Source organism: Rousettus aegyptiacus, unplaced genomic scaffold (assembly GCF_014176215.1).
Source record: "Rousettus aegyptiacus isolate mRouAeg1 unplaced genomic scaffold, mRouAeg1.p scaffold_m13_p_2, whole genome shotgun sequence".
Lineage (NCBI taxonomy): Eukaryota > Metazoa > Chordata > Mammalia > Chiroptera > Pteropodidae > Rousettus > Rousettus aegyptiacus.
Window position 1 is genome coordinate 171,479,018 of NW_023416295.1, and position 16,594 is coordinate 171,495,611.

The 16,594-nt window shown below is 39.1% G+C and overlaps 1 protein-coding gene across 4 annotated transcripts in view; it reads left to right on the forward strand.

Moving 5' to 3' along the window:
- Window positions 1-16,594, forward strand: part of TNRC6B (trinucleotide repeat containing adaptor 6B) — a 216,532-nt gene that overhangs the window by 163,429 nt on the left and 36,509 nt on the right. For all 4 annotated transcript variants that reach the window (XM_036237544.1, XM_036237545.1, XM_036237547.1 and 1 more), the window contains 6 exons: window positions 985-1,143; window positions 3,983-4,158; window positions 6,568-6,642; window positions 7,487-7,532; window positions 8,796-8,944; window positions 14,402-14,524. In XM_036237544.1, the coding sequence (XP_036093437.1) occupies window positions 985-1,143; window positions 3,983-4,158; window positions 6,568-6,642; window positions 7,487-7,532; window positions 8,796-8,944; window positions 14,402-14,524 (728 nt within the window). The remainder of the gene's footprint in view (window positions 1-984; window positions 1,144-3,982; window positions 4,159-6,567; window positions 6,643-7,486; window positions 7,533-8,795; window positions 8,945-14,401; window positions 14,525-16,594) is intronic.

Sequence of the window (16,594 nt, forward strand, 5' to 3'; positions counted from 1 at the left end):
AAAAAAAAAAAGAAAAAGAAAAAGAAAACCACTTTATTCATATAGTCAGCCCTCTGGATCTGCAGGTTCTGTATCCACAAACTCAGCCTCGGGTCAAAAATGTATGGAAAAAACAAAAATCCAGAATTACATTGTTGCTGACTTATACTATGTAGTTAGACCTACGATAGTTGCTTCTGTACTGAACTTGTACAGACTTTTTTCTTGTCATTATTCCCAAAACAATACAGTACAACAATTTGCTAATTTACATCATGTTAGGTATTATACGATGTAAATAGGGTATATGCTAATACTGTAGCTTTCTACAAGGGACTACATAGAGCATCCGTGGGTTTCAGCCCTGGAACCAGTCTCCTCTTGGATCTTGAGGGCTGACCCTATGGTAAAAATCTTCAAACTATACAGAAAAGCAAAAGGTAATACATAAAATAATCTTAGCCCCTAGGGTCTCTTTCCCCACAGATAATCTCTTAAAATTTTCAGAGTTCAAAAATTTTGTTATAGCAAAATAATCTACCCTTTAAAATTTTTACACAGAAGGAATTGTGGTATATACACTGTTCTTCACTTTGCTTTTTTCCCTTATACTTAGAAACTTTCCATATTACCGTGTACATTTCTGTCTTTTAATTGCTTTGTATATGGTATTCCTTTTGTGGGTGACCCACCACTGGTCTAACCAGTTCTTTTTGATAGATATTTAGTTGCTTCCAGATGGTTTCTGATAGTGATTCAGTGGGCATTGCTGTACATGTAATTTCATCTACTTTTATAAATTTACCTGTAGAGTAATCTCCTGGTGGTGGAATAACTGAGCCAAAAATGACAATGCCCAATGTCCTCCACGAAGGTGGAACCCACTTGTATTTCTCTAACAGACTACCGGGCCGCCTGTTTCTCCCACCCTCACTTCACCGCATTGGATAGTCTGGCATTTCATTTAACAAATCGTTCTTACAGACACATTTCCTTTCTTTACAGTCTGGAGCAAAAGCACACCACCTGCTCCAGATAATGGCACTTCAGCTTGGGGTGAGCCCAACGAAAGCAGCCCTGGGTGGAGCGAAATGGACGACGCAGGAGCCTCGACCACGGGCTGGGGGAGCGCACCTTCCAGCGCTGCGAACGCCATGAAACCCAGTAAGTGCGCAGCGTTGTTTTCGAGGGGTTCTCCATTCATTTGGCAGTCAGACATTTGAGGGAGGACTGTTTAGTCTTTAAACCATCGTTTCGATGAGATTCAGGACCTTGAACCTTTAATGAATGGTTAGTAGCAAATGGTGGTGACTTGGAGTGGCGTATGTTAAAATGTTCACAGTGAACTAAAAGTCCTAAGTTAATTTTGTTGATTTTATTTTAAGTCAGGTTTAGTATCTGGCCAGAATCGAAATTTCTATGTGGTTCCGGTAACTGAAATATCACTCACCACATCTATTTTGCATTTCTACTCTTGTTAGTATAATTTAAGAGTTTCCTGGCTTGTAATATGGAACATGGTCTCTGCTGCCCAGTGTGACTTCATCTTTCTGTTCCTTCCTTTTCCCTTTGTCTCTCTTTTGTCCATCCACCCACAAAGGAACATTTAAGGTTTCTTGAATCTGACAAAGATTTCTTCTTTTGAGTTTTTAAACAAAGAACATCATACTTGTTCTTAATCGTTGAAAATCTAAGCTATACTCAATCCAGCTGGCAATGTGTAGTCACAGTAATTTGCAAAACTTTGTAAACTCATGCTTTGGAATGTCTCGGTGGATGTTCCTCAATTGAAAAATTCAGTTTCTAGTGCCCATTTTCACTTGTTGGTAATTTTCCTAAAAAGTATTTCAACATCTCTTTTCTATCACATTGCAGACTTAAGGAACTGTCTTTTGATTTTTAAAATATGATCATACTGGATGCTCAAAATTTGAACAAGAATAAAAAATTCCATTGACAAGTTCATTGTATGATATTTAGGGCCATTATAGTGACACATGAAGGAATATGATCCTCACTACATTCTAGAAATTCACTCTAGAAATTCAGTCATAATAATGTGACTGCATTTAAAAAATTACGACTCTCTTCCACTTCATAGAAATAGCTTTATAAAGACTTTGATTTTCATTATAAGCTTGGTTGAATTGTCATGGGAAATACCATCCTATAGACTTAAAATAGATCCAAAATCCTGTTTGGAAAACGTGAACCAGACCCTGGAGCCAGGAGGAGCTTCAACAGCACTTTCATGGTTTTTCTGAGTCTTCCCTAAGCTCAAAATCACCTTTCTTCCACCACAAAACCCTCACTTTTCTTCAGATTTTAAAAAATATCTTCTACTCTGCAGGGTCCTCTTCAGTTATAGCAACAGCTACAGTTACCTTTCCTCTGGGTAATTTGAATGTGGGGCTAGATCATTGCAGCCTACCAGTTGATGCTGGTAGTTAACCCGTGGTCTTCTCTAGACTGCAATATCTGAACTCTGGTATGGGCTCCATGACTAAAAATTAGAGCTCTCTTTTTTATCTTTTCTATCAGAAGACATTTGTTAGAAGTTTAGCTCTTTTCTGTAAAAGAGGGATTACATGGATAGCTTTGTTTTTATAAAGGAGTCACTATGTTATTATTTATGCTGGTTTTTCAATCCTGTTGCTTGTCAGAGGATGGTATAAAGCCCATGCTTACGTAACAGTGATTAATCTCAAATGCAGAAGAAACAATTCTGGTTGTTATCAATGACATTTTGAACAGCAGGGAGAATAGCCCCCAAGCCCTGCCTCTTGCTGCCCAGGCGAAAGCCCTTCCTGTAAGGCTGAAATGAACCCTTTGGAGGGCCCATCAGGTTCTCTTGGCCATGCGGAGGGGTGATGCCACAGTTAGAAGAAACCAGCTGCCTCATGCCCTGTGTACTTGTTGCTTGCCTTCTTGGCTGTCCCTGGCCTGCTCCTAGGGGATGGCAGCAGTCAGTCATTCAGGGAAGAAGCACTTTTTTGGCTCTAGGCTCTTCATATGAAGCTGTCTAAATCAAATAACTACCCCTTCCATAATGTTCTGTCGTTGGTGATGCGAAGGTGTAGTTGGAGGTTTCTAGGCAAGAGATAGTGTTTTACCTCCTCTTCTGCCATTTTATAGTGTCATTAACCACAACACGTATCTTTCAGTTCCATACAGTATTTTTAGAGGGAAATTAAGGATTTATCCCAATCTCCAAATTAAAGATGTCTGTTTAGAAGGGGATGTTGGTGAAATAGACGATGGGCGCTGACATCCTACTTCCTCAGACATTAGAGCCCTCGCCTCTGATTTCTTCGTTTTCCTTCCTCCCTTTCCCATTCCCAATCCTTCAGTTTCCTCCTCCTGTCTTTTAAAAACTATTGCTTTTTTATCTAGTATGTCACACATGTCAAGCATATAAATCTAGTAAGATTCAAATTTTAATGGCTGGCTGTGAATGAATTTTTTCCTTTCACCATAATATTGATGTTCAAAATCTAGTAAAATTTTCTTTTTTCTTCCTTTTTTCATGTTTTCTCAACTTTACCCCAAATGAAGTAGATGGGTATTCTTTATCATACCTGATTTTTTAACTGTCCATTATAAATAAAGCACACAATGTAGTTTAGGAAGCTAAACTAAGGACTGCAGTAAAACATACTCATTAAGAGAAACAGATTTCTCGTAATCGAGATGTAAAATTTCTTACAAGTCACGATATGGGTTCAATTCTGGAATTTCCATTAACTTTGTATAAGAGGAAAATTATTGAGCCAGAAGTCAGGAGGTCTTGATTTTGTGGTTTGTTAACTTACTCTGTATTCATTGAACCTTTAATGGGTTTCTATTTCCTGCTTTCTAAAGTATGAATAATATTTGCCTTGCCATATAGATGGATTAGATAAAATTACAGTATACTAAAATGTGGTATTTACAAGGGATGATTATTGTGGTTATTGTTGTATAAAACTATTGCATACAGTTGATTCATTCTTTTCTTAAAAAGATTCCAAATCTATGCAAGACGGCTGGGGGGAGAGTGACGGGCCAGTGACAGGAACTCGCCATCCCAGCTGGGAAGAGGAGGATGATGGAGGAGTCTGGAACACCGCCGGCTCTCAGGGAAGTGCTTCCTCCCACAACTCAGCAAGCTGGGGACAAGGAGGAAAGAAACAAATGAAGGTATTTCATTTTAGAAATGTTTGAGCTTGCTTTTTCATTCTTAGAAGACAGCACTGAGACTTTTTTTAATGAAAGGAGTAGAGCAGCTGGAGTCCCTGAGGTCCTAAGTAAGAGAGAAAAATATTTTCCTGGGAACAAATAACTGCTTCCTCTTTACTTCTCATTTTCTTTCTCCATGACTTTGAAACCACAAACTGCAGAACTGTTGCTGTGGATAAAATGGAATTTTCAAAGATAGATTATTTTACTTTTAGTTTCCATATTATAATTATTCTTTGGAAGCTTTCAAAGCATACTTTATAAATGTTTTATGCTTTTGCATTCTAAAGCCAAGGAAGTCCTTAGAGTAAATCCCTATGAATATGTATAAAAGAAATCCAAGTAAGATAGCTTCTCCAGTGGTGATCCACATGGCTGGTTTCTGTCTGATTCGGGAAATTCCAATGCCCAGAGCCCTTCTCCTAACAAAATGAAGTGCCAGTGTGTAACCCTGCTGCAGCAACGAGGTGACTTATGTACATCCCATACCAGACTGAGCTTAAAATGTTTCACTTCCCAAATCCCAGAACAGCTTGGTTTCTCGTTGGATTTGCATAGTTTGATGAGGACTTTGGTTTTCTGTCTAGAACAACAATCTTTGAACCTGAACCACTCTCTCAGCAGAAGCACTCTTTTTCTTCCAGTCTTTTATTCCACAAATAGATTCATGGAAATAAGAAATGGGCCACCATATTCTTAATTTCAGCATGGGAGCTTTGCCGCCCTATGAAATGCTTCACAGCCAATATTCTTCTCCCAGATTTCCAGATGTCATCTTAGTAGGTCTTCAGTTGGCTAAGTGCTGCGCCTTCATCCCCTCTGCCTATAGGATATTAATTTTGTTCTGAATATAGTAACTCTTTTATAGCATAAGAATACAGGTTGTTTCTATTAGACATTTTGTTCATGTAATCATTTACAGTTTTCCCTGAAGACTTTCATTTCCTTAATTCTGGTCACAAAAGGAATTATTCATCATTTTTTATGTGCTCATTTTGTCTAATATGCCGTGGCTTTTTTTGCTGTCTTTGTTTACAAATTAACAATAAGACCAAATTAAAGGACACTTTAGAAGACAGATGATTGAAAAGGAAGTGACTGAGTGTGAAAGGCACTAGCCCACTCGGGTAGCCGCCAAGATTTACTTACGTAATTGGGAGTTGCATGTTAATGCTCCGTGACTGATGGTTCTGACCTTTCATATTGAGGCTTGCTTTTTTTGTGATCAGAAACAGTTAACATAAAATTTACTGTCTTAACCACTCTTAAGCGTATAGTTCAGTGACATTAAGCACATTACATTATTGTGCTGCCATCACCATCTGTCTACAAAACTCTTTATCTTGCAAAACTGAAACTCTGTACCTATTAAACAGTACCTATCAATTCTCTCTTCCTTCCACTGAGGCTTTTTTACATGTAACTGAACTTCAGAAGCTAAGCAGGGTCGGGCCTGGTTAGTACTCGGTGGGAGATCACCTAGAAAGACCAGGTGCTGTAGGTATAAAAAATAAAAAATAAAGGATTGTAAGCTAATAAAGTCCTTGCAATCTGTGAGGTCGCCTCGCCTAAAATAAAAATAATAATAAAATTGATATGACAAATATCATCAGAACACAAACAGGATTTTTTAACCACAGAATGCACAGTGCACGAAGTCCCATCACCCCCTGCCCCAACCAGGTCCCCATCATGGTTCCACCTGCTTTCTCTGTAGAAGTAAATGTGGAGCCGATGATTGGTATCTGGTTCAGGGGAGAAACTAGTTCATCCCATTAAAAAACAAACAGAAACCCACGTCTGCCTTAATTTGCAATAAGGTCAGTGATGGTGTCTTCTGCTAGGCTTCTTTCCCACTGGGGACCCATGTCCTCTGTACTGTGAAGCAGACAGATGAGTGCTACTCATCCTATCCACACGGAGAGTAACAACCAGTTCAGATAGGCTTCTTTCCAGATAACATGCACTAGCATCAAATTCTTTTTTTTTTTATATCCTTCTGATACCAACCAGCTTGGGTTACAAGTAGATACTAAAAGGGAAAGTACTATCATGCAAACATTATAATTTAGAAGATTCAAGATCTGATATTGACCTATTTATAAGGTAAAAACACCAGCTGACTGTATGTTTTTCCAGTTACTTCTAATTTAGTGTGACAAAATAAGAATGAAAACGTAGATATAGCTAGGGCTTACTACTCTTTTAGACTAACAGATAAAATATCAAAATAACCCTAATTAAAGAGAGATAATTAGGTTTCAAAAAGTAAAGTCTTGGCTCTATATTTTCAGTCAATACTTATGTAACTCAGATATGAAGACAAAATAAAGTGATTTGGTTCTGAGGTTACGTATTTCATTTCTTTAGTGCTCACTAAAAGGAGGAAACAATGATTCATGGATGAATCCTCTTGCCAAACAGTTTTCAAATATGGGATTGCTGGTAAGTTTTACTTTTTCATATGTGTAATATATCCCAGCTTTTATGTTTTCTAAAAATTTTAAGACCACTGCCACATATAGTACAAAATTACAGATTTAGAAGCTGGTTAAGCAATGTTTCCGATTTGGATTAAACAATATTTTTTCTCTGTGTTCTATTCATAACAAAGTACTCCAATATTTAAAGGTTATGTTTTTTTTTTAAATTTGTAGTCCTTGTAGCCTTTTCTTTGGGAAGTTAGGGATGAAAGAGACAGGCTTTAAAATTTATATAATTTTCTCTAACTCCTGTTCCAATTTTAATATTATCATTTAAAAAAAAAAACGAAACAGCAAAATAACTAGAGAAACTATTTGTGATTAATTATATAGGGAATTCTTGTAGAATTTCTGATTTTTTTTAGCTCTTAGAACCGTATGGGGACACCCTGTCCCTGGTTGCCAAAAGACAAATGACTTTAACTTGGCTGCACATTTCAGAATTTGATGACTTGACACGTCACGAGAAGAAGTTGTCATCATTTGGCTGCCACTCATGAAATCTGATCCCGAGCTGACTGGAACTTGAGGACAGGGGTTTATTTCTACAAGCAGCTGTGTAGCTATTGCTCTCCCCGTAAATTTACTGAAGCTAATTCTATATGAATTTAGGAATATAGGCACCAGCAGCGATCAAAAGAGTTGTATTAAAAACGTTGCCATCTTCATTCCAGTGTCAGTTTCATTTCAAAGAGCCTTGTGTAGTGTCTGTAGAAAAATGTGACTCTTACATGAATAAAGCCATTCTCTGATTCACACATTTAATTCAAACCTTTAATTTTCCCTCATTGTTCTTTACTTTTCAGAGTCAAACTGAAGATAATCCAAGCAGCAAAATGGATTTGTCTGTAGGTGTGTATCACTCCACTAATACGAACGAAATATTTTGTCGTTCACGACATCCCTTTGGGGTCCCCTGCTCAGTTTGAGTTGGGACGGGTGCAGTTCAGTAGACAGGTATTCAACACTGGAAGGTACTGAGCCAGAATTCAGATGACTGCAAGAGCCAAGAAAGTAATGTAAATGAGTGATGTGTGCCAGGTATAAGAAATTGGGACTTGGAGGCCACTAGTTGGCTGCGGAGAGCATATGTGCCACCTAAAGGAATCAGCCTGGCTCGGCTCTTAGCAGTTGTTCCCATGGAGGAGTGTAGGCTCAGCTTTGCCAGATCTTCCAGTTTTTGAAGAGAGGCCAGAAGAAATTCAGATGTATATTGATATCCCAATTTTTAAATATTGGAAGCTAATTCAGGTTGTTAAAAATGCTATGTGTGGCCAAACAAAATATGTCTGTGGCCCTGCCAGACTCAGCTCGGTCCTGTCTGCCCTGGGATGTTTGATTATTGACAAACTCTCCCATTGCAAGTGGAGCAGTTGCAGGGTCAGACCTTCATCTGTAGGATCTTCAGAAGGAGGCCTTTGCTCACCACGAGGAACTTAAACCAAGAAGAAATTAAAACAATGCTGGGTAACAAGGAAGTAACGTTTGATCTATGACATTTTTAAATCTGAGAATAACTAAAGCATAAGCTTCCTGGGCACTGCTCATGTGAATATTCATTAGCAAATTTACAGAGCTGGGAGAGAAAAGCAGAAATAACCTTTGCACTTAGGAAGTCCCTTGGCACAGGTGATGTGGCACACCATCTTCTGTGTTCAGGTTCTAAAATTTTAGGGCAACAATTATGCCTCTTTGAGCTTTTCATTCCTAATAACTGTTTCACAGCCCCAACCATTTATTTCTAACAGATGCTGAAATAGTAGCAAGAGACAGAATCTCTCACTGAGGACATTTGCATTTATGGGCATTCATCAAACATATCAAAAACCAGTCTCAGTTTTTTTTAGTCAGAGTTTTACCAGGTCAGCCCTAAGGCTGTCTTTCAGTTTCCCACAGAAGAAAACCTGCAACTGATATATGTTGGTTTTTGGGTTTTGTTTTGTTTTGTTTTAAGGACCCACATGTGTTCCAGGGAGATCACCCGCCACTTGAACCATTGAGAGCTCTTCTGGTCTTGTACTTAGCACCCCAGGGAGGAGCATGGGGCAGGTCATTCTTGGTCATAAGGGAGATACTGATTCTTGAAATTTTTACTCCTTCTGTGGTACCTTTCAGGGAGCCTTACAGATAAAAAATTTGATGTGGACAAGCGAGCAATGAATCTCGGGGATTTTAATGATATCATGAGGAAGGATCGATCTGGGTTCCGTCCACCTAATTCCAAAGACATGGGAACCACAGATAGTGGGCCTTATTTTGAGAAGGTGAGTTGAATCCTTTGTTTAAGATAATAATTCATGAGAACCACTTTGGTTCCTGTTTGTCTTTTGATAATTGATTCCAGGAGGAAACATAGAATTACTGAATTAAATTAATGAGCAAAACACAAACATCACCTGATTTAAATGGTGACATGACAACAGTTGATGTCAACAGGTGATTAGGTAGGAGCTAGAACCATCTGTCTTTAGGATGTGAGTACTGCGAAGAATGTCTAAGTTTTGGGAAATTAATGAAGTTTGGAGGAGGAAAATGGTCTGACTCTGTAGTGGGGGAAATGCGCACTCAAAACTTGTAGAAGAAATTTTAGAGACAAATTAATTCTTAATTTTTTTTTCTGCTACTTTTGTGTAGTTACAAATTAAATTTCAGGATCTTATGCAAATACTCTGCCTCTTAAGGCCTTGCCTTCCAGCTTTATTGAGGTAACCCAAAACTTTCTGCTTTGCTATTTCTAAGAGAGCTCTTTGCTGATCTTTCCCCATTTCTCTAGTAATCTATTTAGTTATAATGGTATACTTTTCAAATTTTCAACTACCTGATTCAAACGAGTCATTTATACCCATTTGTTTTGCTTTTTAATGTTTCTAATGGAGGAGATTATTCTTTGATTCGGAATACCAACTCGCAGTGCTCATGGTCTTCAGAAAGCAGTTAAAATCACGGTTTTTAGATCTGGCACATTTTTGATATTATTGATGCTGATCCAGACAGCAACATATTCACAAGAAGGTTACTCTGGGTTCTGTTTCAGCAGCCGCATAGAGTAATCAATATTAGATGCATAAAAATAAAGTGTCTAGCAATTTTTATCTTAGTGCAATGGACAGAATGTGTTACTAACTTACAGGATAAGAAAAATCTATATCAAAGAGGATGACAGATGGTGTCTGTTGGGCGAAGTATGATGATTATTATCAGATCCAAATTCTGTCCTGGTTTATTGCTAATACACTCTAACTTTGTTTATTCCTAGTGTTTTCTCTCTTTTCCCTTTTTCGCATTCTGTTGCTTCACTAACCAACACTCATTGTGATTGGCTAACTACTACTTTTCAGCTGACTTTGCCTTTCTCCAATCAAGATGGGTGCCTTGGGGATGAGGCTCCCTGCTCTCCCTTCTCCCCTTCTCCCAGCTACAAGCTGTCTCCCTCTGGTTCCACACTACCCAACGTCAGCCTTGGAGCAATCGGCACAGGGCTCAACCCCCAAAACTTCGCTGCTAGACAAGTAAGGAGGCCTCTCAAATTTATAACTTCTTGGCTGTGGCCTCGCCTTGGCCCTGGTCTGCAGTTTATTGCATCATTTGTCTGTCTTGGGAAATTTGTTGATTACTGAATGCACAGAATGATATTAAGTATAGGCTTTAGCTCTTTCAGCCCATAGAACCCATCTCTCTTCATGTTTCTCAACATGGATTTTATTTTAAATTTGTTTCTTTCGTTGTCTCATTTTTGGTCGTGAGTTTACATCTGATAACTAATAACTGCCTTAGAAAAATGTTAGAGAGGCTACATAGGTACCTTACATCAGGGGTCCCCAAACCCTAGGTTGCAGGCTGGTACTGGGCCTGTTAGGAACAGCAGAGGGTGAGTGGCGGGCAAGTGAGCTGGCAAAGTTTCATCTGTATCTGCAGCCGCTCCCCAGTGCTAGCATCACCGCCTCAGCTCCACCTCAGATCACCAGGCATTAAATTCTCATAGGAGCACCGGTTCCTGGTGCCAAAAGTTTGGGAACCGCTGCCTTACATCATCGAATTTAATAGCATATTTGCCATTTTAACACTAAATTGAATGACAAGTACAAATAATTTTGAGGTCTTCTAATTTTAATAAAACTGCTACTTGGAAAATGGCAAAACTAATAAGATTAAGTGTTTGAGGGTTATAGCATCTGAAAATCTAGTGTCTTTGAGTATAAAGTAATAATTACCCCAAAAAAAGGTAACTTTGATATTAGATGATGAAGCTTTGAGAAGGCCGGATGTTGCTCACATGTGGTGGGGTTTCATTCAGCCAGAGCAGCTGCTCCCTAGGGTCTGATCGTCAGACCTCCGAGGAAAAGCTGTGCAGTAGAAGCCAGGCTGGCAGGCCTGGCACAGTGGCGCCCACTTGCTTTTACAGGACTGAGGGGATGCAGCAGGCCTCCCCATCTATCACCCCACAGTAGCTCTGTTGTAGTTTTGTGGAGAAAACCAGTAATTTGGAGACAATTCCTTCATGACAGTGAGTCCAGTGATGATATTTCCTAGTCACAGTTCCGTGAGCACACACTTGTCACTGTGACTTTCACCTTGAGATGTCATGGAAAGACATTTAATTTTTAGTTGTATTCCTTTTGTTTCCACATGATGACTTTCACATATAAATTAAAGAATGATATAAACACCTCTTACACCATAGTCCTCAAAGTGCATATAGGTCTGTCATACTCTTCTTCGCACATTTTAAAAAATGGTTTATATTATATCTGTGTATTCGGATTGATTATGTCTGGTTGGGAGTTATAGGTAATTTTTTTTCTTCCTTTATATTTTACTGTTTACCTTAATGTTTCCACAGAGGTCATGGATATGTATTGCTTATATAAACAGAAGATACAGTTTCATCAGTGTTCTAGGGGGCTCTTTTGTTTTGGGTTGAGGTATAGAAAATGTAAAGTAGTCAGAACACTCTTGGTTAATGGTAACGATAAACATGCTTCCAAAATCACATGATTATCACATGTTATTAGTATGTGAACTTTCGTAAAATAGGCCAGCCAAACCAGCTGTGCACTGGACTCTAAGAAAGGTCATTCCTCTTGGTTTTTTGATCTTTAGATTACTACAGTCCATGGTGAACCAGGTTGGTACACATCTATCCAAATCCGGTCATGGTTTTTTCACAGTTTTCATGCAGACTTAATATATTTCGTAATTAAAAAATAGAATGTAAGGTTTTTATTTTCACATCACAGAATATTTCAATAAGCTTGGTAGCTTTGTTTTTGATTTATATACCTTTTTAAGTTAAACACTGTAGCTGAGGCAAATATCACCAATGATTCTTAGGACTCGGGTCATAAAAGCCTCACATACAACAGTAAAACTTAGAAATAGCAAGATAAACTATCGTTAACACATGCACACACAACCTTTGAATGACCATTTTCCTAGTTTCTAATATAGTTTTTTAAAAGAGAGGACCTGTATGATTGCCACCGAATACATTGTTGTGGGAAGTAGCTATTTCTGAGCCAAGAAATTGACTAGCTTATGATGCCAAGGTTCCAGATTTAAAAGTAGAGAAGGTATTTTCTGATAGGCTACTGTTGGTTTATCTTTACTATTATCCACATCAGATGTATCAAAGTACTTGGAATGTCTTTAGGGATACTTGATAATGAAAGCCTAAAACTTTGGTGGGAGTGGGATAGAATCTGTCTACTGGGAATAGGAAACTAGGGTTTGATTTTACAAAAAAACTTGAAAAAGCAAATTTATTTTAATACTTCTTACCAAAAGAGAGGTTGGAATTTAAAATGACCCCCACAAAGCAGTTTCGGACTTGTCAAAAAATGGATTCTGGCAAGGACTTTAGTTATCAGAAACCCCACCATTCAAAGGCCAGTCAATGAATAATTAACATCTAATAACAAGGTCATTATTTTGATAGTAAAATGTAAGTGAGAACAATCTTAGCAGAGTATGCTACACACAGCATATTAGACTGCTTGGCCATCCTGACTGCAGAATATCCTTAGCATAATAAATGTTTTCTGTTTTCCTGGAAATGATCAGTAGCTCAGTGACTGACTACTGTGATCTCAGGAAAGTTAGAGCCCAGCTCTTTCACCTTAGGGTGACAGTTTGGTTGGTAAGACAGGGGAAGCAGAGATATTAAGAGTTTCTAGAATTAAAGGTCTTTTCATGTTTAAACAATCCTTTAATCCATGGTGGATCTTTGATTTTCTTTTATGAGATATGCACAGATTTTGATTGCCATTTCTACTTTACGTTTGTAATCATTTTCATTTTTAATGCTTTTAAGTTTATTACTTTCCCCGTAGCAGTCCTTTAATCTATTTCAAATCATTAAGCCATCAAAATACTTTTAGTGTTCTAGAACTTAATAGTACCGTTACAAAGTTCTTTAAAATAACCTTAATTCCTGCAATGCCAGGGATACGATGATGGCGGTGACTTCAGTTCAGAGTGTAAATGCTTGGTGGTACCGCTCTCCTCGCTGATGATGTTCAGTGGGGCCTTTTCAAGTATGTGAAATTGGTGGGTCATGGATGTTTGCAAATGATGTGCCCATCCTCCAGACCAGGGCTTTACTGAATTCTGGGAATAGAAAGAGGGAAATATTAAGCTCGTGGTAGAAAGTTGAAAATGGAAAATAACTATAATATGGTTCAATGGTGGGTGCTGTCTTAAGAGTTTTAAAGTATTGGGGAAACACAGAGGTAGGCTCAGTTAGTTGAATGTGAAATGAGGAAGAAGAGCTTGGGGAAGACTTTCCTGATGGGGATGATCTCTCAGCTGGGGCTTGAAGAGGCAAGTGAAGGTGCTATAGAGAACTGCCTCAGGCGAGGGAGCACAGTGTCAGGGATCAAACGTGGTTTTTTGCTGAAGGACTTTTCTCGGCTGGAAACAAGTTAGAAACAAAGGGCGATCACTTAGCCCAGGTTTCTACAGCTCTGATTAGAACAGCCTACAAATGCTCCAATGTATTGGTCCTCCAGGAATCAGAGAGTTAAGCTTGCTTTTAACTAGGCCAATAATCATATATTTGAATAAGAAGCTACAGGTGAGTAATGTTTGTGTTGGTGTCCTTGTAATGGTTTTCACTTTTTCTCTTTTTTCCTTTTTAATCTCGTTCTGTGATTGATTCAGATTTCCTCATCTAGCAAAGAAGGGACTAAGACAGGGAAGGGTGTTCAGACCTGGAGTAGGGCCCTCGTGAAGCTAGGCTCGCAGTTGGGTGGCACTGGTTTTTTGCTTGAACTAACCAGCATGGAGAAGTAATATGGTATTTTACAGCTGACATTGTTCATAAGCCTGCATTTTTACTCAAGTACCTTTCAAGATGGATCTTAGATTATAAGGCTTGAGAATAAATTTAGTAAACCCAATCTTAAAAAAGAAAGTAGTTGAAATGTAATATTGCTTATATCTTTCAATTACAAAAAAAAAAAAAGAGGCTTTTCTAACATTTGACCGAATTTAACCCTTTTGGCTATAGAGTTAATCAAACTGCAAGGGTGATGATAATATGCCTGTGATTGGATCTGAATAATTTTCCTGAGCATTCCAAGGTCGGGACCTTTGCAGTTATAAAATTATGTGATTCCATGGAGCACAGGATATATAATTCTTCTGGTAGAAAACCCGAACTGTTTTGTTTGCATGCGTTTTCTCACATTAACAAAAGCCTGACGCTGCTGTTATGTTTGCAGGGTGGCAATCACGGTTTGTTTGGAAATAGTACAGCACAATCGAGAGGTATGCACACACCGGTGCAGCCACTAAATTCTCCTAGTCTCCGGGCGCAAGTGCCTCCCCAGTTTATTTCCCCCCAGGTAAGCAATTGTATGTTTCTGCAATTCAGAAGTAAACCCCACTCAGGGGGTTACCAGTTGTCAACAGATTGCTTTTGTGGGCTTAAAGGGAATAGTAGTAGTTCTAAATTTGAAAAACCCAGATGTCAAGAATTAAGATTTTTTTAAACAAAAATATCAAGTCTCACTTTTTTATTGTATCGTGCATACAAAGTAGATATTTTTGCATGGAAAACAATATAGTTACATTCCTTTTAGATCGCCTGTATATTTTTTCTAATACTGTACTGGTTTTTTAATGACATGTAATTAAAACTACTTTATAAATTCTGTTGCGTTAGCATTCAGAAGTCGGTTGTACTCAAGGATTTATCCATAGATGAACAGGAGAATTGCCAAGTTCTGGATTATTCTGAAAGGCTTTGAGAGGCTATTTGCTAAAGTACTGACCAGGAGCTCTCAGGGGCAGTTTTAGAATTAATGAAGTGGCAGAGACTTATTCACAGAGCAGCCATAATACACTGTCCTGGAGTACCAGGGGAAATTTCGAAGTCCCTTTCTTAGTAGGAAATGTGCAATGAGTTTTCGGGGGCTACAGTTGAGAGATTTGTGCCAGCCTACCACATGCTGTCCCTTGTACCTGTTTATGAGGAAACAGGTCTCAGAAGCAAAGTAAAAGCTGGTAAGCCTGTGTATGGATTCAGTGTGTGGCCTTACGACACTTAGAATGTTCCTCATGTGAACTAAGTATGAGCAAGAGCTTTGAGTCCGTCCCATCCTGCAAAAGGCTGTGAGGGCACTTACTGGATCCAACCAGCAGGTTGTAGGTTGTGAATCGTCAGATTTTGTTTTTTAGGTTTTGAAATGTTTAAGAGAGAAGCTTAAAATATTTCTTTGAAACTGTCATTTATAGATTTCACATCTAGTTTTTGATATTGAGTCCATACCTGTCTTGTAGACCTCCCCTACCCCCCATCTTCATGGTCCTGTCTAGGAATCTCGGCATCCCCTTAGGGTCTCTCTTCTTCCCCTTCCTGCCCTCTGAGTTCCAGTCATCCTTCAGGTAGTGGTATGTTCTGCAGACAGACCTGTTCTTGACTTCCCCAGCACTTACAGTGGCAGCATCTTAACTGTTGGAGCGCTTTCCAACATGCCTTAGTATCAGGCCAGCAGCCATCCATGGTTATTGACCATTTGCAGAGTGCCAGGTAGTGTGCTGACAATGCACAGATGAAGAAAACACCATCTCTCCCATCGCCGCTTCCTGGTGTTGGTGGCAGTGATGGAAGAATAGTCAGCAAATAGTGTGAAAAAGGTTATGTAGAAATAAAAGCTTAACAGAGTTAAGGGAGCTGGGTGAGATCTCACACTTGCAGTGGCACTTAAGCTGGGTCTTGAGGAGTAAGTCAGAGTTTGCTGGGCACAGCCAGATTAAAGGTGCCTTCTGGGCAGCAGGAGCTGGAAGAGCACGGCACGTTTGGGGAAATAACAGTTTGTTTAAATAATTAGAGCTTGTGGAAGCATACAGATGCTGTTTAGAGTATAATAGGAAGAAACTAGTGAGGAAGTTTGGGACCATATTCAGAAAAGCTTTGTCTGCCTAGCTAAGGAGTTTGGACTTTGTCCTTTGGTCAGCATGGTTTATAACCATCATCTGAGCTACAACTTAAAAATACAGTTCTCAGGACTCCCCCAGTCTAACAAGACAGAGAATCTTGGGTGTTGGAGCCTAGTCACCCCCAGGTGATTTTTAGGTATACCCTAAAGTTTGGCTGCTACTGTAATAGATCATATAGTTTAGGCAAGATTTTTTGGCAGAGTGGCAGTGTAGGAAAATTTATGCTTTAGAAGGGTAACATTGATTGTAATACAGAGGCCGTGGTTGAATGGCAGAAGCACTAGAGCAGAGGAGACCAGTTAGAAGGCTAGTGCAGGGGTCCAGGTAAGGCGGCGGCGGCGGCGGCGGGAATGGCTTAGTGAAGGACACTGCTGATCTTCATGTTGTGGAATGCAGTGGTCTGTTCTCCAGTTTCTTCTTCCTCAGTGTCACAGCAGCATTAGACACAGGTGGCCACTCCGTCCTTTTTGAAG